This window comes from Coloeus monedula (genome assembly GCF_965178545.1).
Source record: "Coloeus monedula genome assembly, chromosome: 2".
NCBI classification, from domain to species: Eukaryota; Metazoa; Chordata; class Aves; order Passeriformes; family Corvidae; genus Coloeus; species Coloeus monedula.
Window position 1 is genome coordinate 5,664,256 of NC_138782.1, and position 25,501 is coordinate 5,689,756.

At 40.1% G+C, this 25,501-nt stretch overlaps 1 protein-coding gene across 1 annotated transcript in view; it reads left to right on the forward strand.

The window, feature by feature from the left end:
* Window positions 1-25,501, forward strand: part of PLCB4 (phospholipase C beta 4) — a 186,659-nt gene that overhangs the window by 150,980 nt on the left and 10,178 nt on the right. The window contains exons 27-34 of the mRNA XM_082276996.1: window positions 258-462; window positions 4,189-4,277; window positions 4,670-4,820; window positions 7,516-7,565; window positions 7,700-7,765; window positions 12,630-12,745; window positions 16,575-16,650; window positions 22,094-22,269. Of these exons, the coding sequence (XP_082133122.1) occupies window positions 258-462; window positions 4,189-4,277; window positions 4,670-4,820; window positions 7,516-7,565; window positions 7,700-7,765; window positions 12,630-12,745; window positions 16,575-16,650; window positions 22,094-22,269 (929 nt within the window). The remainder of the gene's footprint in view (window positions 1-257; window positions 463-4,188; window positions 4,278-4,669; window positions 4,821-7,515; window positions 7,566-7,699; window positions 7,766-12,629; window positions 12,746-16,574; window positions 16,651-22,093; window positions 22,270-25,501) is intronic.

Here is a 25,501-nt window from a genome sequence, read left to right on the forward strand (position 1 = left end):
AGTAATGAAAAATAAACATGCAAAATATTTAGCTGGTGTAACTGTGAGCTGCAGGATTTACATAATCTGAAATCTACCCGTTATTTAGGGTGAAAAAAGCTTTTCTAGGAAAGATTAATTTTGAAAAGTGGGGTTTGCAGGGAATGACCTGATCTTACAGTGATGATAGTTTCTGGCACACAAAGTTCACACATGGGAGGCGGGGCGGGAGCTGCTGTATCAGTGTCATTGAATGTCTGCATTTTGTGGCTTTCCAGGTTATCCTCCCTGATCTTGCTGTCCTGAGAATAGCAGTGTATGATGACAATAATAAGCTGATTGGTCAGAGGATCCTGCCTCTGGATGGGCTACAAGCAGGTTACAGACACATTTCCCTTCGGAATGAAGGCAACAAACCACTCTCTCTTCCAACGGTTTTCTGCAACATTGTGCTTAAAACATATGTGCCTGATGGTTTTGGAGGTGAGATAAGCCTTTATCTCGGTGTGCGAGTCCTAAAGTGCTTCAGTTTCACTGTGCCAGCCAGAAGCACACATGCAGTGCTGGAGGATGGAAAGATTCAGTATCTTAGCTCCTTGGAATCTCTGGATATTGAGTTAAGAAATCTGCTTTTTGACCAAGTGCCTGCCTCAGTGTTAATGATAAAACATATATCTACTAAATAACAAAATACTGTGGAAAATAAGCTACTACTGCTTAGCTCAATTTGATTTTCTCTGTTGACAGTTTAGAAAGAGTCTTCTTTTTGCTTTTTTTATTACATGTTGTTTGATATAAATATCTGTAGGGTTAGGATGTACTTTATATTGATGGGCCTATAAGTATAAAAAACTATATGCAGAAATGTAGTTTTTTCACACAAAACCAATTCTATATTCTTGGGAATATTGGCGCATTGTTAGAAATGGCTAGTGAAATAATTCAGCATCTCTGCATTTTTCTCTCCCGATTTTGCATGGTTTTGGTGTGGTTTAATTGGTTTTGGGTTCTCAGGACAGTTTTTTTTAATGTGAGCCATTTCCATGATCAGCTGTGGTCATTTATACTGAAGAGTGGCAAATTGCCACGTGTGTGTGTGGGAATAAAGAGCTGAGAATAATCACTACACCACTAAAATCAGTGTACTGGGTGAGTTCCCCCTGAGGGTGTGCCTCAGGGAAAGGGCTTCTTCACCCCAGATGAAATTTGCTTGTACATCGGAGAATACGTGAACAATTTAAAACTGTAAAATAGGAATTGCACTAAATGTTAGTGCTCTGACTCTGCAGAAATTACCTTGGGGGCTATTGGTGAAAGATTATAGATCAAACCAGTGTTTTTCTCTTCACAACACCTATTTCAAACCTGCTGCCTATGCAAAGAATGGCTGCAGTTCTCTGAGTGTGATCTCCATGGTACAAACTGAAGGAAAGGAAGGTTCTCCTAACCTATCTTCAAGTCTGTGTTTGCTGGTGTTTATTCAGACTTTAAGAAATCAACAAGCTGAGACTTCAGGAACAATATTTTGTGAGAAAAAAGTGTTACAGAAGCATTTGTGTTGTTCACATGTGAAATCCTGGTTTCTGGCAAGGCAGCTGGAGGTTTGCCACGGGCCTTGGAGCACCACCATGCCATCATGCAGCACGTTTCATCGACAGTATTTAACTGCAGGGACTTTGTCTCAAGAGAAACGTAAGCTTCTGCTTAAACTTGAGATCCTCAAGGGTAATTGAGCCATCAGTCTAAGATACACATTTAAGAGTGTCCTTTAATTCTTACCTGAACTGAAGCTTTTGACAGTAAATGACTCAGTTAAAATATTTTCTCAGCTAAGGTCGTGCTCCTGATTTGGGATTGATGTTTTCTGATACCAGACTTTTTCTAAGAATAGAATTTAAACTTAGCACTGAGTTTGATGTGGCTTGAGCTGCTGAGTGTGCTGGACCCATAAGGAGAATAGATTTATTTTATTTTTTTAAACTGCATTCTACATATAGAGAAGTGAAAGACTTGTTTTTCAAAGAGAATCTCAACAGCAGTTTAGAATTTGCACATTGTGTGCTACACTGTCAGCATTGCTGTAGATGGTGTATTTGGTAGAGGTAGGAAATCATTGCTACCCCTAAGTAACAATATTGTTGCAGTAAAATGCTGCTAGAAGGAGAGAACTGGTTGTTGTCGTTTACTGCCAGCAGTGGCAAAAACAGACTCCATATTAATAGGAACTAAGTGAGTTCAATTATAGTTCTCCTCTCCCTTCCCACATAGGTTGGATGTGCCTCATGTATTTTCCTCATTGATATAGAACAGCAGCATGATGAACAACTGGGAAATAACTTCTGAAACTCAGGTGGAATCATTAGTATTCTGCTGGCATGTGGTTTTTAATTACTTATCAACTGCAGTGAACTTCTCATTGTTTTATGAGCTATCATTAGGATCTCCATGGTTGTTTTAACAAACCTGTAGGAAGGTAGAGCTCAAGTCAGTAGCTGCCTACTTTCTTTTTTCTCTTTTTTGTTTTTTTAACCTGTATGAATAAGATTTTAAAATGTGCCCTGAATAATAACTAGAATGGGTGATGCATTGTAGGCTTTAAAAGATGTGTGTTTTTCTTTTTTTTTTTTTTTTTTATGGCTTGGTAATTTCTTGTGGTTTATTTGCATCAGCCCCTCTGTTCCCAATAAAACACAACAATGGCACAAATTGATGCAAATGAAGCAGCAGTCTCCAAAGAGAAGCTTCTATAATAGAAATCTCTAGTGAGTAAGCCTGGCTGCTCAGGTTAGTGGTTGGTGTCCTCTGTAATGTACTCTTTCAGTGATTCTCAGAGTTTTATATTTAATTGCAGTTCTCCCACAAAATGCTGCTCCCCACCCCCAGCTCAGCTCCCTGGGGAGAAAGGGAAGCGTAAGCAGAGGACAAATGACAATGTGAGAGGCAGGGATGAGTCACATCCCCCTCAGAAGTGCTGAGCCTTTGGTGATGTGCTTACTTAGACAACGCACAGAGGTCCTGCTCTCCCAAACACGTTAGTCATTTCTACCTAGAAGCTCGTGATAATCAGGTTCAGTTTTCAAGTGACGCATCGTGCTGGCAGGGTAGCCCTGGGTTTTCATTGAAAAGTGCGTGCCAAGGACAAAAAAGACATCCTTAATGAGTTAGGGAGAGGAGAAACAGTCGGTGCTGAGCCACAATCCGTTGCCGTGGCTAAAAATAAATTCTGCGTGGCTTTTGTGAATGTGAAGTAAATTTCAGAAGACATCAGTGGGTCACAGCAGATATTGGAGATGATGTATTTGTGTAGATAAACAGAGCTTTCAAGGGTAGTGCAACTTCTGTGGGAATGGGAGACCTGTCTGTGCTGTGGCTTCAGAGGAGCATTCCACAGAACAACTCAGGTTGGGAGGGAGATGATACAGCCCAGCCCCTACCTTGCACAAGAAGTTTCTTGCCAAAACTTTTAATGGGTTGGATATTTTCACTTTTTTTTGACTGTTGGAGTTAAGCATGGAAAGGGATTATTCGATATGCAGGTAAAAAATTCCTGGGACTTTGTCATCCTATGCTTGCATGTTTATCACTGCATATGGAAAACAGGTTCAGTAATCTGTCTGGTACCCAGGACTGTGATACCACTGGTAGTACTGTGTCATGTGCAAGATTCAGATGTTGGTCTTTCTTACAAAAGCCATTTCACAGCCTGTCATGTTCCAGACATGGAATATCACAAAGGCCAGTGAGAATAGATTTACCTGATTGCTTTAACCCACCTGAAACTGCTCTTTAACTAGGAAATATAACGGCATTTTCTGCAATTCCCTGCACTCCCAAGTCAGTCAGCGCCCCCTCAAATAATCAAGGGACAAAGTTAGTGCTTTGTGGCTCAGGAGATCCCATTCTGGTCTCAAATTCTATGGTCATTAACTGAGAGGAAGTTAGAGCAGCTTCAGTCTGATGGAGTCACTGGATTTTTCCTAAATAAGGTACCTAGATTAATACCACGCCTTGGTGCATTATGAACTGATCCATGTTCCAGGTGCTGTGGAAATAAGCACTTCCAGTCCTGCCAAATTCACTACGGAAAGCTGGACTCTTGTTGCGAGCCATGTCTCATAATAACGGGGACAGAGTAAAGTTTTTGTAGAATACTCATTTCCAAACGCCTCCAAAGCGCACAAAAAGTTGATTTTTTTTTTCTTCTTACAGATATTGTGGATGCTTTATCAGATCCAAAGAAATTTTTGTCTATCACAGAAAAAAGAGCAGACCAAATGAGAGCTATGGGTATTGAAACAGTAAGTAGAATCAATGACAAACACAACCCATTTATGTCCATGCTGTGTTTTTTATTTAAATTAGACTGGCCCTTCTCCATCAATTCACTTTGTCATTTCTCATTTTCAAATATAAGCTTCTTTGTCTTGCTTTTGTCATTTACTGAAATACTGACTTTTTATGGATCACATTAATACATCCTTTAGAAGGAGAAATTTCAATAAATGGGGGCGGAGTTGTATTTTAGTAAGTAGCTATTTGAAATAGGTTACAAAGGATTTCCTACAGTGTTGTTTGAAAATACGTTGCAATTATATTACGTTTAAAGTAAGCAAGTTCAGAAATTTCCCCAACTTTTTACACTAAAGGTAAAAGAACAATCAAGTAATTATGATGTGGATGTTTCTTTCAGAGTGATATAGCTGATGTACCAAATGACACTTCCAAGAATGACAGAAAAGGAAAAGCCAATAATCCCAAAGCCAATGTAACACCTCAGAGCAGCTCTGAGCTTCGACCAAGCACCACTGCAGGCTTTGGGTCTGGGACTGACGCCAAGAAAGGTACACAAAAACCACTCCCTCTGTTCTGAAGTGATTCAGACAGTCACAGAGAAACACTCATTCAAGTTTAGTTTTGTAGTTGTATTCTTATCATTTTGCCATTGGGAATTGTCTTTGTCTAATTGCAAATCAATTTTGTCTATCACTAAAATGACTGTATAAAGGTAAAACAGCTTTATTTCACCAAGTGACCTCTTTCTGTAGCTGTACACCTATAGTGCACAGATATATTGTTTAATATATATGTATATGTTACTTATAACCTGCATGACTCTGGGAATGGTTTACTAGTAAAGATTCCTGGAGGACTGCCAACAGGAGTGACTGTTATCTGGCATAGCCCACAGAAACACTTCTGCTTTTTTTCTTCCCTCACAAATCCCTTGGCAGAGTTGCAGATTTAAGTAATTAAAAGTATTTAGAATTCACTCGATTCTGTAGAGATTTCCCAACAATTAGAAATGTTTTCACATTGTGGTTTTACTCTGAATAGTGATTATGGAAATGGCATGTTTATTGAAAAAAAAAAATTAAATGTGCTCATTTATAAGGAAATAAGTATTTTTTCCTAACTCTTCACCATTCACTCTACAAAGTCATTTTATAGAGTCACATGGGATTATTTGTTTCTCCCATGTCATCCCAGGTAATGAAGATTAAGTGAGAAAACAAATTTGTACAGCTGAATGAAACACAATAAATATTTCTTCTAATGGGCCACAAGAATTAGAACGTGGTTCACTCACCCATCCACCTTGGCCCAAAGGGAAAAGGAACACAGAGGGCTCTTGTTCTTAAATTTAAGCACACATGGCTGAGTACACACTTGTGAAGGGATTTCTTGAGAACCAGAATGGTATTTCTCTGGACTCACTTTTGGCAATGAATCAAATGTTCAGGTTGTCTCTGGCACCTGAGCTCTTTCTGAAGTTCTTCCCTGGTGTAAAACCCAGGTCACTTTATGCAGCGAGGTGTTCTCTTATTTCATGTATCATCACCAAGATGCACATGTGTTGGTTTTATTGTGCATTCATTAGGGGTGAAATTTGCTGGGGTTGACAACTGATTCCTGGTTGCCATGGAGTCAGACCTGGACAACTGAGGAGATGTTCTATGTTGTAGTTCTATGTAGTAAATGTTTTAAAATAAAATCTTTAGAAAGTCTGTTTAAACACCACAGCCTGATGCAAGCCTGCTCTTAAACTGAGATTTCAGTACTTTGCATTTTCCTGTCTGCAATTTTTATCATTATTCTTGCATGTTATAATAGAGCTGTTCATTTTTATATCCCATGTAATGATTCTCATTTTGTATTTCTTACCTCTATGATTTACTAAGATCTCAATCATTCTACCACTGTTAAAATATGCAACTCATCTTGCTATTAGAAATTACTTATCCAGCAAAATGGGGAAGGCTTTCAAATGCACAAGAATGTGGGGTTTTTTTTGGTCTCAGATTTTCAGTAAGAGTTAAATCACTTGTGGTTTTGAAAACTTCAGCCTCTATCTGTGCCTACATCTGTTCCTGTCTCATTTGCTAGACTAATGTTGATTCCATATACTTGAGCAGCATCTTATGCTTCTAAGAAAAGAAAAAATTCATATTCCCTAAGGAGATTGCCTACCTCTTCTGCCCCTTTTTTTGTTTCCTTTTTTACAGTGTCTGAGCATTTTCCAGTTAAATTCACCTTAAAAGCCAGAAAGTCCTTTTCAAGGCAAAGGAAATCTTATAGTCCACAGGCACTATTAAGAGCAGTTAACTAAATATCTTTGCAGTGTGTTTATACACAGGCAAACATTTCTGTGCGAAACCTCAGAAAAGCCTAAAAATTACAGCTCTTGTGCCATTGTATTGGCATTTTTATTCACACTTACATGTAGGATGTGCTTAGTTTTTAAAAACCCCTTAATATGTCACAAAGCTTTTATTAAAGCATAAACATTAAATGGGATCGGGTTTTGTTTGCATTGCAGTTAAAGTGATCAAAACATATTTTCATTCATCTACATAGTACTGTTAAGTCTTGTGTGATTGAAATTTCATTAGAATTTTCACTTCTTTTGGTTTTCTGTTTCCCCTTCATTTTTTAAGCTCTCCTTTAGTCTTGGAGCTCACTTCTGCTCCTTTTCCCATAACCTGGTATTAAGCAAAATGCAAATTTTAGTTTTGTTACTGCACAGGCTGCAGGTAAATTTTCTCTGCTGTGTTTTTACCTGACGAGAAGCACTCCTAGCCTCAGATAATCCTTTTGTAGTCATGTAGAACCCTACCCAAGAAACCTCCCCACTGAAAGAAGTGGTGCCAGTGCAATCTCCAGCTCGGGACCAACATTCTGAAGTTGTTTAATATTCATAGATGGTTTGCTGTGTTTGCTGAGAAGGAGCTTTTTTTCAGTTCTCAAATTGCTGTGTTTTGACACTTCAGTCCAGAAGTGTAAGGGATTAAAATACACTCATTGATTCCATTCTTTTTCCACAAGGCAGTTGATTGAAGAGTACATGGGAAAAGGAAATTAACTGTATCTTGACAAATAATTTTCTCATTAACCTGTGATATTTTTTTTTTTTATGTGGTGAAAAACATTAATTAATTGTGAAGTTAAATGTAGGTTGCTGTGGTAAAACCCAACTTTTAAATATAGATATACTAGTATGTATGAAATTTTACATAAACTGTATCAATACCTTCCCAGGTATAGACCTCATTCCTCAAGTGAAGATAGAAGATTTAAAGCAAATGAAGGTAAGTATTGACACAAGCTTTCCAGGGTGTGCTCCTAATTTTTTGTTCTAAGTAATTAGTAATTCTAATAGTGATTTTACCTAGTTAAAGTCAATATGGCCACAGAAAAATTGATCCAGGTTCTCTTTTTTTAGGCTTATATAAAGCATTTAAAGAAACAGCAGAAAGAGCTGAATGCCTTAAAGAAGAAACATGCCAAGGTAGGATCATTAAGAGTTCTCTGAGCCTAATTGAAAACAGTTGCTCACTAGCACAGGCAGTTCCTAATTAAATTATAGGGAAAGACTAAGGAATGGTAGCTGGACTCCCAAGAAAGGCATATATGTTTAAAATATACTGAAATATGCTGCAGTGAGCACATTTTCCCTGTGGCAACCCTTTGTATGTCTGCCTGAGACTCAGTGCACATTTGTTTGACCCATATAAACATCCAAGGCTCACGTTTTTCAGGTAATGATTTTATCTTGCTCCCTCTTGCACGACTTATTGACAGGTAGCATGGGAAAACAAGGCAGTAATGATGGGAGGTGGTGCTGCACGGAGGGCAGGCACTGGAGAAACTGCAAAATCACCAGAGAGGACTGGGATGTGTAGCTGAGAAATGAAGTGTCCTGGTCCTCCTCGTTTACATCTGTGTTACAGCTTTTTCCTGGCACTGGTACCACAATTACATACAACACTACCACAAATACACTTCATGTTAGAAAATCACAGCCAGTTTTCCTCTGCCCTCTGTCATTAGAAAACCATTACTCTTGTTACAGAATGAGTTACAATAAGAAAATACCTCAAGTTCTGAATTTTGGCAAACCTGTAAATCCATTCTGGGCTTTTGGGGCAGTTGCCCCCTTGCTGTCTTTGCTTACAAATTTCACTGTGGATCTCATGTCATGTGGTTGCCCGGGCATTTTTAATATCAGTCCTTGTGTTTATTTTCATGGCTGTTGTTTGGGCCTGGGACTCTGTACAATGAAGTATGGAGAAATTACTTTCAATAATTGGCACTTTTGTGGGGCTCTTAGTATTGAAAGCCATATAATAAAATCAAATAGTTACATTTCAGCCTCCTTACTGACTCTGTGCAGAGGGGAAACGAGTGATTTCTGCGCTTCTGTGTTGTGTACAAAGCCCATGCTCAAAGAAAAAATGTCTGTCACCAACACTTTTTGATATCAACAGTTTCTAGACCTTCATAGGGTCAATCTTTTGGAGAGCTTCTTATTTTTAGACACTACTTTGTCATTTCATTGGCCAACAGCCAGCAGTTTGCTACAGAAATGGTCCTGTGGTTATGTAGAAAACAGACATATTCAGGGTTGTCTCTCCCTCAAACACGTGACCCACCGGATATCTGAGCCAAGACTGTGCTTGTTAATATTAAAAAAAAATTATCCATCTCTTCAGGCTTGCACCTGCTTCCTCTAACCTGAGGAAAAAATTGCCAGCCATAATCTAAAAACACCGTGCGCTCAGAAGGGCTTTCAGCATTAGCTCAAGCACAGCTATTTTGTGTCTGAGCCAGCCTGTGTCCTGCTGGTCCTAAGTACAGAGTGCAGGCCTGTCCTAACAGCAAAGTGCCTGCCTGGGGCATGCCTGCCTAAAGGCTCCAGTAAGGGCGGCTCCTGGAATTCAGAGAGTCTGAGCAGGAAAGTGCAGCCATGTTAGCTCAGAGTTGATCTCAGGGCAGTGCTCCTCGCTGTTCTTAGTGCATTTTATCAGCTGGCATGGAGCAGGAGAACTCTGCAGTTGGTTATCCATGATCAGCCTCAGGAAGCCTGTGTTTGAAGCAGACTAAACCTAAAAGCTCCAGAAACAGGCTGGCTCTCATTTAACCATAGACACTCCAGAGATCTGGAGGAGTAAGTAAGCGGAAGGGAACTGTTCATGATGCTTATTAAGGAAAGAAAAGTCTAATGCTTTTCCATCTAAACTTGGCTTTGGAAAATGCATTATGGGAAGCAAAAATTAAGTGGTGCCAGGCTTCCCAGCACACAGCACTCTGTCGGTGGTGTTCTTTGATGTTACCTTTCATTTATTTACTTCTGTTCAGCATCTCAGCCATTTTGGCTCCAGCAGCTACAGTAGCATTCTCCAAAAATCCCTGTGTTGGGATTGCTGAAGAGCAGATGATTACTCTTGGGAGTGAAGAACATGATCCAAACTTCAGTCCAGTTGGAAGCTATCAGCCTCTGGTGCTGTAGTATTCCTTGTGTTTGACTTTTGAAAAACAGTGGCAAATTCATGTAATTGTCACCATTTAAAAAAACCTCCTTGTTAGGAATAACTTCTCTTGGATCTTAGTTCTGGTAACCTGTGCTTTTGGTAATTTTAAAATAATATGTCCAGTCACTTCTGCAGAGTGCAGAAATGCTTTTCTTAAACAACACATCCATGAAAAAAACACCTGCATTTGGCTGCTTTTGAGGTAAAGTATTTCCTGCCTGCATTCCCTGAAGTAACTTTAATCTCCCAGTATTAATATTACTGTGCAAGTGCAGAACAGCTGATATGTCTGAATGATGTTCTGTGGTTTATATCTCTTCTTTATCAAGTTATATCTTGAGTACTGTTTAGGTGAATGATCTGGGGTGGCATCACAGGCAGGTGGGCTGTAAGGGCAAAGGACATATCTCAGTCACCAACTTCACCTCTTAGCAGCCTGCTCTTGTGGGTCCCTGCTTCACTTTATTATTTTTCAGGGCTATCAGGTAGTTTCTGTGCTTTTTGGGCTAGACAGAAGAGGAAGGATAGTGAAGGATTACCTTGATATATATTCTCTGCCAGCCCAGCAGCACAACAGAGGATTGTGGTGTACAGTTCTGGAGGTTTCAGACACGACAGGGATAGTTGCAAGTGCCCCTTGAGGAATTTCGTATGGTTTTAGACAGTAACCAGAGCTGCATAATTAATATAAATCCCCAAATTCATCTCCTGCACTTTCGTATTGACGTTGAAAATACTGTTTGGATTAAAGCCTAGTAAAAAAGAACATTAAAAAAATCTTCATTTCACAATGCAAAAGCAAGAGTACCAAAGATGATGGGACTGTAGATTAATAAAGTTCTGCAAATTGGATTTTTGAATTGGAAGTGTTAGTTCCTTTTTTTTATTTCCTCATCCTTCTATTCTGTAATAAGAATCCTCCAGACCTCAGTTTTCAGTTGTACACAGTATTTGTGTTGCTTTAGGGAGATACCAGGCAGGAATAACAGTTTGTATAATGGGAATTTATTTCCTCTTCCCTTTAATAGACTGAACTGTGATTTCTGCCCACACACACACCCCAAAGGAACAGTATATGACTCTTTATTCTTTTCCCATGGATACTCTTGCTGTGATTTGAGTCTTTTTGTACCAATTATGTGGCTTCTCAGAGCACTGGCAGATCTGTGGCTTCAGTCTGTAATGACATGTAATTTGTGAATGTATTCATGGAAAGGTGTGCACATTCAGTGGGATTGAGGAAATCATGAGAACCTACCTGAGGGGACTTTTACCTGCAAACATGTTCTGAATCAACCTAAAACACGTTACCAACTGAAACTTTGCATTTGAAAACAAAAGATGCTGCAAAAACCCACTCATATTTCTTAGAATCTTGACAGATGTTTGGGGTGCAGTATCAAGGTGTGATGGATTTTCTTTTGAGCACAGACAGAAAATCAAACTTGTATAGCGAGGAAAACCAGGGAAGGGAATGAGTGGATATGGTCCACAATATGTTTCAGATGCAAGACTTTCATATGAGCAGGGTGTAGCAGTAGAGGGGATCTGCAAAAGATTTCAGTGTCACAAAGACTGACGGCTTAAATGATGGTTGTTGTGAGGGAAAAGCATGAATTCTAGCTCTGCATGATGTGCCTTTTTAGATCATGGAGTGGGCAGGAGTCTCGTGCTTTGCAGAATTTGTGCTTAGTCTTTTATGGCACGAATTGGACAGTTCTGCTCATTCAGAGGGGAGTGGGTAGTTTGAGAGATGCTCTCAATCACTTCACCTGTGGCTGGCTGGTGCTGTCATGCTCGAGTCATTCTTTTCACTGTCCCTATTTTTCCCTGCCTGGTTAGTCAGTGTAAACATCCCCTGATGAGGCTGGCATGTTTTAATATTGACAGAGTCTATTTGTTTCCCTTTAAATCCTCTGTGGAAAAGCAAATTCAGTTCCCCGCTCTGAATACAACACTTGGAAGCTGTATGTGTTCCCTAGGGAAGTGCTTGGCAGATGCTGGCGTGCTGGGGTACAGCCCAGTACTAGATTTTTAAAAGCACTGCAGCATTTGTATTAATGTTTTGGTAAAAGTGAGTGTAAAAGTATTTAATTAGCATTTTTAGAGGAAGAAACAGTGATAAGGCAAAGGTGTGTAGAAAATAATAATAAAGAGCAGTAGAACAGCAAGTGTAGAATAGATGCAAAAAGAGCTGTAAAAAAATAGAGATAAAGTCCTGGATGAAGCCCTATTAATTAATGAGGTTCTTTTTGCCACGATTAGATAAAATGCAGGGCAATTGGGTATTAATAAAATTACATAAATGAAAGAACCATTTTTCCTACTGTAGTGTAAATTCAATATTTGGTGCTCTCTGTGCTGGTCAAATATTTGCATCATTATGAGCTGCTGTTCAGATAAAGGAGAATATAAAGTTAAGTTGTATTGCACAGCTTGCTGTCGCTTGCTAAAGGAGAAGCTCTGCCACAAGGTGGGATTTCTTAATGATAAGAGTGCTGCAGTCACTGGGGGCCATGGGCCAGGTCTTCAGAATTGCACTTAAATGGACATTTATTCCAACGTACGACTTCTTTTCCATCATTACTTTGTCTCAAAATGTACCATATTTTTATGGTTCACTGCAGGTTTTAATTTTTCTAACAAAGGAGAAATGTTTTGGTGCTTGTGGTGGAATACCTGGAATGTTTAATACCACATAGCTAGACCAGATTAAATTCCATTGTCAGAGTTGTCTGTTCATACATACACTGGTATTTCTTACACTGATATTTCTTTCTTATAAGAAAATTGAACGTCAAAAATCCAGCAACCTAATGGTAAGGTCCTACTGTTTTCCAGGAGCACAGCGCCATGCAGAAGTTGCACTGCACACAAATTGACAAAATAGTGGCCCAATATGATAAAGAAAAGGTATCATACGAGAAAATGTTAGAGAAGGCAATGAAGAAGAAGGGGTAAGAGATTATATTAAATTATTTTTCTTTAGACTTGAAGTAGATTTGATATCTTATGCTTTGTGGTTTGGAATAAAGCATTCATAAAAAGCATTCATTGCAGCTTGAGTCAGCATCCTACATCAACCTGAGAATGAGCCTAGCCCATAAATATGGGACTCACTCTGCCTTTCTCTAGTCTTTTGCTATCAGAATTTTAAAATTAAAAGCGAAGGAGTTGTCGCAAATTTTTATTTCTGTGGTCTGATCTGGTCTGGTCTCACTGCACTCCCCAGGGAATGTCACTGTCGTGTTCCATGAGAGCAGACTAAGGTCCTCAACAGCCCTAATGACCAGAAAGCAGCAATGATTTGATTTTAGGGGAAAAGCTGGCTTTTAAATCTTGAATGTTTGAAAATAATAGATTTTTGCCGTGCTGTTGAGTTGAAGTTTCTTTTTGACAAAAAACCTACAGATGCTCAGGTGGGATAAATCAGTCTTACTCCTTTGACTTGAGTGGAGTTGTTTTGATTTGCACAAGCTGATGGCCTGGGATATTATCTGTGTGGATCTCCTGCTTGTCCCAGAAAGGTTCGTGGAAGATGCCGATGACTTTAATAAAATGTCTAATTCTAATTGGGAATTAAGTAGCAGGACCTGCTGTTGCCTTGCTGCTCATCTGGCAGCAGTTTCTCCTCTCCACCTTTCACCCTGTCACTGGAATTTCATTGAGACAGCAGGAATTACTTTAGTTCCATATCCAGCTATGCTAATAGTTGCTCTTAATTTCATATTGTTGTCATCTGGCAACAACAGCTGGCAGCAACTCTCTCACTGAATACTGAACATAGCTGCCTGTTTGGCCTTGAATCTTCCAAGACTACTTTTTCTGTAAATTATTTGGAACGGTGGTGGGTTTTTGAGTGTGCACGTTGTAATCTGGGAAAGGAACAGAAACAGAACTGTCAGAAGTAAACAAGGAAAGGAGAATTCTCCTCACTAAATTACTGAAAGCTCACAGTTCATGCTGTACTTCTTTTTGTCCAAGACAGGAGAACTGTAAGCACACGAATACTTCTAATCCAAGGAGTTTCTTCCAGAAAATTACCACTACTCCAAACAGAGAGGGGACAACTGCAGGACTGATAGATTTAATGTGGCTTTGATTCAATTTCATAGAATACAGCACAGCAGAACGTTACTGATATAGCTGGATTTTTAATTACAGTCAGGTTATTTATTCCAGGGGCAGAGAAGTGAACTCTGGGCATTGCACCATAATTCTTGTGGGGGCAGAAAGGTTTCCCTGTGCTCTGGTATTTAAGAATCTCAGTGCTCCTGTTGGCCTGAGAAGGAGCCAATGCCTCTGCCTGTCCAGACTAAAACAGCCAAGGAAGGTGCGCCAGGAAGTTAAAGGTGGAAATGGCTGGCTCTGTGCAATAAATATTGGGAAGCTCTGGATAACAATGCTGTCCAGAGTACCCCAAAATGGGACAAGTATCAAAGCAGTTGATCATTTGATTCCCAGTTTGAGGCATTGGCTACTTGCAGCATCTTTTCTTAATTTTATAACGCTTCTTCCATGGACACCAAAGCCTTTATGATAGTTTCCTGTTATGAGTTAAAATTGGAAATGACCACTCCAGAAGCAGCTCCAATGCAAAGCCAAATACTGTTCCTTACCATGGTTCCATAGTTTCCATGGACTCCAGAGCTCTCAGTCACCTGATGGCTCTTCAGTGTTACAGGACTACCTTTTGGCATCTAATTAGCAGCCAAATCAAAATCAGTATCAACACAGACTTCCTGTGAAAACCCTTTTTAATGCCATAGCAAAATATTTAAAGGGCTTCCTTCGGGGTGAGCCCTGAAAGCCCACTCTGCAAGGTACTTATGCCCACCCTAGCTGTGCAGTGTATTAAAGGACATGCGTACAAGTGAACACATTGGTTGACATTTATAAATTTTATTGAACTTATTAAATGCTCTGATGAATCCAGAGTCCTGGGTTCAGTGAGTACAGGAAAAGCTCCATTTCCTTGGCTATCATTCCGGAGCATTTGCAAGCAACAAAAGTTTTAAGAGAACTTGTTAAACGTGTTTTCAAGGCATTCATATTGAAATTGTCAGATTATTTCCTGACAAAAAGGGCTTTGATAGGTGTAAAGACAACTTTCTCTTCTGATCTTGTCAGTGCGGTTTTTTTTTGTGGTCCATTTCTGCCACATGGTGTGACAAATGCCAACTGCATATTGTTCAGCAAAGTCGCATTTTTTAATCACATGCTAATTCACTGACAGATGGACAGGGTTTTGCTCCCTGTGCTATTTCTGTCATACACTTCAGATGCTTGCAAATCTCAGAGAGGCATATGGGGATAGGTATGGTTGTGTTCCCACTCTGAATTAAAATCAGGGCACGTAAAGATCCTTCTGATTTATTGGGACTGTTCAGAAATCCAAGTGTATCTGTGTGTGTGAGCATGGGTAGGTGACACTGGGCTGGGCTGTCCCTGGGTATTTGTTCCCAGCTGTGACTCCATGGTTCAACCATGGACTCTGCCACTGCAGCTGGGGGCAATTCCCATTATGCCCAGTGTCCAAACTCACTGGAAGTTGCCTTGGGATATGATTAAAGCTGCGTTTCCAGAGAAGGGATCAGTTTGGATGTCTGGTATTCTGAAGAGTCCAATGATTGAACTAATTAGGCTATTTGGGGATAAAGCGTGTCTGATTCACACCAAAGAATCAGTGTCTTTCATACTGATCAACAAATCAGATATTGCATTACAGCCACACCCTGATCACAGTGTGATCAAAGAACACATCCCTTTTAGCTGTTGGGTTTTTCAGGCAGTGGTAACAGCAGTCAGAACCTCTCTCTCTGACTTTAGATTGCTTCCAAAGTGTCAAATCAGTGCTAGAAACATCTACACAATTTCCCTTGCTCTGGCTAGAAAATAAATGACTGCTGGACCTTGGAAAAACAAGACACGCCACACTATTTTCATTAAGGGCTTTCTTGGTGTTGTTTGATGGTAAAATTTTCTGCTAATTTCCGTAAGTTTAGCAGTACTTTGATATGAAAATAGGATTTAAACTTGTTAAGAGTTTCATAAATCTCCCTTTCTGGAGCAAACATGGATTAATGTTCCTGCAGTCAAGCAATGACCTTCCTTATTAGGGCCAGCTGCAGCTGATAAATGAACGTGTCCCTGTCCAGACAGTGGAGCTGCATCACTTTACATCAGTGGATAATCCAACACAAAAATGTTACAGTGGTGTCCAAACAGAGGTCTCTCAAGATACTGTTTTATTCCAGGCCCCTCCTTTGCAGCCCATTCACCTGTTCTCACAGAAGGACACTTACACATTCTATAGGTGTTCAAATTTAGTACACCCAAATCACCCTGGGAGGTGATTATTCAAATGACTTTGTTTCCTCTGCCTCCAACTAAATATAAGTAACAAAATTACTTTTAAAACAGAGTCTAAAATCATGGCAAGGCACTGAATAGGCCTGTAAGTTTTCAGGCAGAAACTGGTTTCTCTTGGCAAGGTATTTTAAGCCTGGAAAAGGAACCAAGTATCATAAATGGAGATGCCTGACACATCCTCAGCAACAGAATAATTGCTGGGCCAATCTAGAATTAATCATGTGGTGTTTGAATTGAATGATCATTAATCCAACAATATTTTGTAAGTTGTGAATGAATTGCCAGAAGAAATAATTTCATTCCAATACCGTGCAGCACTTCAACTTTGATTAACATTTTAATTAGTAAGAGCTGACTGAATGGGGAGATGTTTAACTTGTGGCACACATTTGTGATTTTTCCTTTTGTTTTTAGAGGAAGTAATTGTGTTGAATTGAAGAAAGAAACGGAAATTAAAATTCAGACACTAACATCAGATCACAAATCTAAGGTAAGCAAACAGCCAATTTTAACACATGCAACTTCTGAAAGAGAGATTTGAGACCCAAGTGGTAGTTAATTTCCTTGGAAGCATATGAATCATTTTCAGCAATAATAACATGTTGAAAAGAATGGGAGTAATTGAGTGTCTAAAAGTGTTTCTTAAAAAATTTTTTTAAAGCAACACGAATTTCCTGCTGTTTTGAAATTTTTGAAGAAAGAGCTGTATTTGTGCCTCGTGAAGTGAAACTGGTCATTTGTGTCAGCTCTAGTTAAACAAAGAGAATGTGTGTTATATGAAATTTGGATGCTAAATACATTCCCAAAATACATACATAAAGAAGTTTCTATTTCATTTTCCATCATTGTCGCCATGGCCTTGGTAATCTGTTTCTTAGGGAATGAGGACTCCAAGTTGCTCTTGAGCCAAATGCCTTCTTATTTCTAGTGGGGATTTTTTTCCCCCATTGCTTCGTTGCTTTGTTCTCTACAAGGTCCTGGAGAATAAAAGTGCCCTGGGACTCAACCTCAGCTAATTTGGAAAAGCTGGTCTCAAGGTCATGGCTCGCATGGAGTTGCTCAGAGCTGTTTCCTCTGTACTTCCATCCCACTACTGTGTTCACTGACTCCCTATTTCCTTTGGAAGTCTTATCCAGGACTTTTTGACATGTTTTTGAAAGCTATCCAGACTAGAGGGTGGCAGGGACACCAGAAGGCTCATCCATGTATAAAATCATCTGGAGAGAGGGCAGTACTGGAGACTGACCCCAGTGAAATCTATAACCTGTAAAAAGAATCAGACAAGAATAGAAAATTCATACAAACACAGCCATCTTTGAGGCTAGAATAACTTTTCATCTTGCCTTCTTTTAACTTCAGTCTTTGGTTTTATTATTTCATGTGGAGAAAATCTTGGTTTTCTAAACAAAGTTTGCGTTCTTGTTGCTGCCCTCTCAGTTGTAGATGTAGCAACCCCACCCCCAGGAATAAAACCTAAAGTACTGTCTTATCTCCCTATCTTCTTCCCCTATGAAAAGTCCAGAACCCTTTCCTAAAATAAAAGTTAACTTAAAAAATAAAAAATTTATTCCTCTCTCAGTGAAACAAACTCTCTGAGGAGCACTGGCTCCCAATCATCCAGACATAAGCTCCAAAACTCATTTGAAGTTACATTACATAGAAATCTCTTTGCTCTGATCTCTCTCTCACCTGTGTCACTCACAGTCTGGAGTTAAGTGCCATTTGTACACAAGGAACATCCAAATGTTCATTAATCTTCCAAATCCAATAAATGTGACTCATGTTCTCCCTTTCCACAAATATATTCTGTTTCTGAGCTATGTTCCTTTCAAAATCCTGCTTTCAAACTGGTTGCCTTCAATTTAATCCATACCTGGAAAAAAAGATTGATTTTCTTGTCCACTCCCATGTCAGGTTCTAGGATGACATCTTGAAAGGAGACTTAACAGTAAGATTTAAACTGTAAGACTTCAGTGTAAGACTTGAAATTCCAAGCTTCTGATTATTGGATAATTCCCAAAGAACTCCTCTGCAAGTCATCCCCCTCTGAAGCTTCCTCTAATGATTTTCAATGTCCTGCTCACTGTGGTTCCATCAAAATTGCCCAGATTATTTACCAACCTCTTTTGTTTCAACTGCTGTGCGTGGGCCCTTGAATTATTCCTGGAGATCATTCAAAGGTTTGCAAGCAACAGGTTGGAAAACAGTGCTCAAGACCATAGGGAAATTAACTTTTATCTTAGATGAAGGTAGGTGCAATTAAAGTAGATTAAATTCTGAGATGCTGAATGCATTACACTGATATACTAGGAGTTTGATTAATTAACAGTTGTTCAGCATTTCTCAGCATTTGGCCCACTAATTTTGATATCAGATTGGAACATAATTCATCTTTAATTACAGCTCATGTCCTCCAGTACAGCTCTGTGCCACAATGTGCCTGTACACACCTTTGGCACCAAAGAGACCTTTTCATCTACAAAACTCCTCCTGTCATGAGGAAACATCCAGCCCGAGTTTGACATAGAATATTGAAATTAAATCTGAATGTCCCAACGTGTACTTCACACACAATTAACCTAGCAAATGCAAATTACTCCCCTGTATAAGGAAAGTAGGTCCCAATATCAAGCAGGCAGAGGATGAAAAGAAAAAAAAGGAAAGATTACTTCAAAGATCATTCCTGCTTGAATTTAGTTGCTAAACAAATTTCTTGCATATATGCTGTGAAATAGAAGGTTCCTTATCAGGATTTTAATTAGTCTCTTAGGCCCAGTGTAGGAACAGATGAAAGGACAGGCTTGCAAAGACAGTCTGCAGAACAGGAAAGAGAGAAGTTAGCTGATGGTTATTTTTCCTATCCTTTAGGACGAGCAACACTGCCTTAATAGGAGAAAGTAGGACAAGAGCGCAGCCCAGTGAAAATTAAATAGTCATTTCAACTATGCTGCTAATAAATCGGAGAAAAGCAGGGATATTCTCTGAATTTACTACAGCTGAACTTTGAAGTGTATCACAGATCTGCAGCAAAATTGGATTTCAGATGATTTAATGGCCATGAGTTCTAAGTTGTTCGGAATCTGAGTCAAATTGGGTATTTAAAGTCTGTTACTGGTGTTTGGCACATCCCTTACAGCCTTCTCATCAGGTTATATCTTGCTGTACCTGAAATGAGACTTCTGCCTTGGTGGATGTGTAATAAAAGAAAGCTTCTCTGTTTCTCACTTCCCTAGAGAAAAGCTCGTTTTACAAGGAGAGGTGTATCTGCTTCTTAGACTGCCTGCTGCTTCTGGAATTAGCAGCACATCACAGCACATCTGTCCATGAACACAGGCAGCGTGTTTTTCTGATTATTACTTCCTTCTTAGATTAAATACTTTATCTAAGTATTACCACACTGTCACCTTGCAGGGTTTTTCTTTGGGAGTTGGACTCAATAATTCTATGAGATGTTACATGATTCTTTGGTATCAGTGTACTTGAGAGTCAGAATTCCTGCCTTCAAGTTCCTCTGTGGTTTATAGCATTCACCATTTAAAAACAATTATTACATTATTCATTTGAAATGAGCCCTTGAGTCTTTGTTCCTCTTTGTTTGTTTGGGCTTTGTAAACTCTTTGCAACAAAGTCATAAAACACTTGCTTTCACCATGGCTTCCAGTATTTATTTCACTATTTTATTGTCATGCTTCGTCTTTCATGCAAAGTTCATTTTGCATTTTCTCTACAGTGTAAGGAGGCTTTAAATAAAAGCAAACTCTTCTTTGTTTCCTGGAATGCCTGTGGTGGTGGTGGTGAACACTTGACCTCCTGCTCCCTGGGCCATGTCACAGTACTTGTCTTTTTGAACTGTTAATAATTTCTAACACTGTGACTGTGGGAGTTTTCTGAAGGCACGGTCCCTTTGCTGCTGTGCTCCAAATTACACCCAGGATTTTGGACTGATCTACCTGCACCATTTTTTATTCATATTGTGGATAGAGCTGACTCCATCTGGAAACTCTGCATTGAATATAAATAAGGAGCGTGTTTTCCTAAAACCTTCAGCCATGACTTCTAGCTCTCCTAAGTTCATCCTAGGTCTCCCTGGGGGTTGATAAGCCAAATGAGGTCTCACTGTTGAGAGGAGATTCATGCAACCTAACTCAAGTGTCTTGGTGCTTGAGGCCCTGCAGATACAAGAGAGGCAGAGAGTATCTAAGTGATAAATCCTGCTTTGGAATTGCTCACCTTTTCACACCAGTGGTTCAAGGAGCTTGGGCTAAACTTGGCCCAAACTAAAGTGCCCTAGGTGGTGCCAGGGGTGAGCTGGAGTGTCTGTCCCTGAGCCTCTCAAAAACTCCACCTGAAAAGTTAGTCTTTCTTCCTTCACAACATCCAAGCATTTATTTTTACTCATTTTGAAACTGAATCCTCGTATTTTTCTGGCTCTGAAAGCAGTACTTATGAACACCTTATTAAAAATACTACTCCCACAAACTGCACCACATCCTTCATATAATTTCACAGTTGACAGGCTCTGGGCTTAGTAGTATACTTCCCCACATGCACAAAAATAAGCATGGCTCATTTTGCTGGAGGCACACTGACTCTTAAACCCCCTGATGGAATTGGGCCTGTCTTAGTCATACCAACTTCTGCCTCACAAGGCTTTTGTTGTTCTCTGTAGAAATCTCCAGGTTGCTCTCTATCAGCTGCGTGTACCAGTTTTGATATGAGACCACAATTTAGCTATAGTTAAGTGCAGATCTGGCTTTCAAGTAGTGGTAGTCATCCTGATCTGTTCCAGAATTACTCACTTCTTTATTTCATTAGATTCCCTCTTTATTAGGCAGCATGAGCTTTAGGTAAGAGGCATCTCAGGCATCACCTTCAGAGGAGCCTCTCTGGGGCAGAATGGAAACTGGGGCTGATAAAATCTCCACTTTTTTCACCTTCACCACTGTGTGCAAGACAATCTGTTCCTCATTATGCAAACCCCAGCTAAAATACTGGCATCATTCTCTCACTTTCTAAGCAAAATTATGGCAATTTTTGATAGAAAGGATCCAGTTTGCTTTTGCAGAAGATGACCCAGATGTTACTGGTTGCAGTTGAAATGAGTACCTGAAAATGGATTTATTGGGGGGCACATTTTGTATACCATTTATGGAAAAGTAGGATAACATGTCAAAACACCCAAAGATAATTATTAAAGGTTAATAAAACATATCTTTCTATTAGCTTTTTTTCAAAATCAGTGAGTGTGATATATTATTATAATAACCACTCTGGTGATTTAGACTTCTTAATACTGTCTCTTGGGAACATTCCAAAACTTTAATCTCATTATTCGTGTGAGTCTTGGGAGATAAGCAAGAGAAGAATACTTGTCAGATTCCCTGCTGACTTAATGAATATAAAACAAAGATACATAGACCATCTTCAGAGTCAGGTTGTACTAAATATAGGATTTCTCTGGAAACACTCTGTGTTTGTGAAACTGTCTCCACAAAATCAAAGGCTATCTTTAAGCCCTCAGAGAAATCCTGCTCACTAGGTTTTGCCATTGTTAAGTTCAGTACTTTTAAGATATATATATTTCTTGGCAACAAAAGTGTGAAACTGTTTTATTATTAACTCGGTGTTAGAGAAGGTTTTAAAACAATGGTAGTACAGTGGAGAGCCTATTTATTCAGACAGTCTATTCAGGGCACTTTAGATAATAGTGTCCTAATAGTAGGGTTTGGTTTACATCTGTTTTTTATATCACCCAGCAGTGTCCTCAGTGGCTTTGCTATCTGTGAAGCAACTTCATTTATGCAACTTCCTTTTTCATAATTTAGCTGTGTTCTTTAGAACCTGTTTCATGATTGTCTTTACATCACCTTCAGGAGCAGGAAGAGCTGCTCCATCTGGGAGCTTCTAACAAAGCTGGTGTTACCTTCCCACAGGTCAAAGAGATCGTGGCTCAGCACACCAAGGAATGGTCCGAGATGATCAACACGCACAGCGCTGAGGAGCAGGAAATCCGCGACTTGCACTTGAACCAGCAGTGTGAACTACTGAAGAAACTGCTCATTAATGCTCATGAACAACAAACCCAGCAGCTCAAATTTTCCCATGACAGGTGAGCAGGGCAGTGCTGCCTAATAATGAGGGCTTGGTTTAGGTCTGCTCTGTGTAATGCTGTAGTTTTTTGCATTGACAGCTCCTGTACTGCTGCCAAAGGCACTGGGCTGAATGCGCGATAGAAGTAAAAGAAGTGACCATAGAAGGTTTAGGTAGTGTCGTGGTTTGAAAGACAGGTGTCTGCTAAGGAAGGTGAGAACCTCTCTTAGAACAGAAAATGTGACCCCCTTCCCTCCAAATTATTATAACTCCAAAATTAAGGGGCTTTCAGGCAAAGATATGGGAAAAGGAATGACAGTTCTTTACTAGCATGTGTATGTATAATAAGGCAAACAAACAACAACACCGGCAGCAGCAGCAGCAAACAGAGCAGAAGCCCAGCACCAGCCTCTCTCGGCCGCAGGCCCTTTCCCCTCGGGTGCAGTTCCGCTCACAGCCGGCAGGGGCGCTGGGGGCTCCCGGCCGGGCAGGGCGGCTGCGATGGTTCCCCGCGCCTGCAGGGGGCGCTGTGGCGCGAGCTCGGCCGCATCTCCCTCACGGGGTAATGGCGGGCGCGGCGGTGGAAGAGATAGAAAAAGGGCTTCCTTTATAAACTCACGGTGGGTAGCTGGTCCCGATGCCCCTCCGCATGGCGAAAATGAGCTGTAGCAGGAACCTTGGAGCAGCGGCTGGAATGGCAGAGGCGGGCACTCCCGGGGTATCAAAGGAGATGTATCAGAAACTCCACATCTGTAGCAGGAGCCGTGGGGTGTCCCGGCAGGCAGGGGGTGCGGTGTTACTGTGTAGCCAAAAACCCGGAGCACCGGCAGAGAAGCAGCGGGGCTGGGCAGTGGCGGGAGGGGCTCAGGGTCCCGGGTTTTCCCCTGAGGCACCGCAGTAGGTGGTGAGGATCCTTTCTAGTGAGATCGGGTGTTCGTAAGACCCCAGTGCAATGGCCGCTCTTACGAGCAGAGCTTCACTCATGGTAGGAGAGGACAGTAGGAGACGGAACCCCGCAGTGGTGGCACATTCTCCCCACAGCAACCACAGCCTGTCTCCCCTTTGATCCCAAGAGCGATAGGAGCCAAGCCCAGCCCTTCACCCTCCAGCCAAAATCTCGAGGTATCTCTGCCCTTCCCGAGAGAAAAGCCCCATAACTACGAGAGTGCAGCTGCACCCTTCCCCCCACCTTGGCCGCTTCTTTTGTCTCTCATAAGTACGGGTCGTTATCGTCTCTTAGCAACAAATGGGACAAAATTCCCTGAGAGAAAGAAAAAAAAAGGAAAAATCCTAACCTCCAACAGGTAGATGTAGGAGTGGGCTTCTTAGCTGGTTTAGATCATCTGAACCTCATTAAAGGCAGCAGGGGTGATGAAGCATTGGTAGTTTGCACTGGCTTTACCCAGGAACTTCAGCTGAGAGGCTGGAAACTGAGAAGTATCAAATACGGAGATATCCTCTGGAGTTGCTGTCAGCTGTGGACTCATGTTTATAGTACTGGTGGCTTATAAGACAGATCCATGAAAAGTGAGGTCTAAAGGGTTTGCAGGATAAGCTACATTAGACTGATGTGTTATCTACAATATCCTGCTATAATCACCCAGAAGATGCTACATGACACTACTGCTTTTGTAATTAACCATCCTGCCTATTTGAAATCAAATAAAATTAAATACACATCATAGTCACAGTGCTAAAAATGGTGGTAAGTAGAGGAATCATTTTTTTTATCCTATATTCTATTATTCAGAGCACCTAAAAGCATATGAACATAAAATATGTGCATACACATACACATATATATTCATACATATGTAGATTCATAGGTAATTGTCTTCAGCACCTTTCACATAAAAAGCGTGGGGGAAAAGAAATAAATAAATCACATTTGAAGAAGGAATTGAAATTATTTTTTTTAATTCCTGAGTGAAAAAACAGCTTATCTTTGCATCAGAGAGAACACATGCTGGGACCTGCAAGCTTTCCATCCAACAGAGAATTGTCCCAGCAAAAGGCTTGTACTGAGTTCATCTTTATGTTAATCTCTGTGTTAGCCCATCTATTCAAGCTGACCTGCAAAACACATCCAGTCAAATACGAAGTCCAAAAATTAAATTTTTAATTATTAAATTATTGTTAAAATTATAATATTAATTATTATTAAATTATTATAAAAATTCATCATTCAAAAGTTATTAGCCAGAGGAAGGTGCAGTCCTCGGTGCTGTACCTCTAAATCATACTTGGCTGCATCAGCCCAGGAAATCACATCACTTTCTTTTTTGAGTCTTTTTTTCTATCCTACTGGAAATTCGTCAGAATGCTTGGACAATAATTTACTAATATATGGCCTGGGAAAGTAAAGTTTTTGTTTTCCATATGTATTTCCATGTTCTTAACTTTGCTAGAAGCTGTCATTAGATATACACTAAGGCAAAACTTACATTTTTTTACAAGTTTTTTTTCCCTCATAGTTTTAGTATTTGGGTGTAGAATTTCTGTATCTGTATGTTGTTTAAACAGCCCTCCATCATTTCTTGTCTATGATTCTTATATTAGCAATGGATTTTGCTTTCGTATTACAAATCATCTGTGTTCAGTCCATATATTGCTCTGTGTTTAAAGCTACTAAGAACCAGATCTGAAAATTTACATCTGATAAATCCTGAGAACTTCTTTTGCTCAGCTGTCCCAGGACTAACAACCTTCAATATTCTTTCTGCTTTATTCATTGCAATTTAGTGTGTTCCTGCTTATTTGGGAGTTTGTGTGGCAGTCCTAATTGTGCAGACAGGGGACTTTCCTGTTTAAAACTAATTTAAGACTGTGTCTGAATCTATGAATATTTTAGGAGCATTTGGACTGTGAAATATTGACATGTGAATAATAATGCCCCAAAGAGACTTCACACTTCATAATTTGCAAACTTTTTAATGTAATACGTTGTGTGTAGGAAGACATAAATGCATTTATCTGTAGAGGCCAGGAGACAATTCAGGTATATCCACAGGAAAAAAGGGATCTGTGTGAGGGCAGCGTGGGAGGTGGAGCAGGCTCTCAGCAGGCTGTTCTTACCACTTCCCTCTCTCTGAGCTGGGTAATGAGTTGGATATCACAACAGAGGGCACAGGGCTGGTAGCAGAGATCAATAATCTAAAATGATGCAGTTGCCTGCTGTAGGGAAGGTGCTTTCCCTCCATGTGCAGCACAAAAAGCAATTACTGTCTGTGCTTTGAGCTCATTTAAAAACA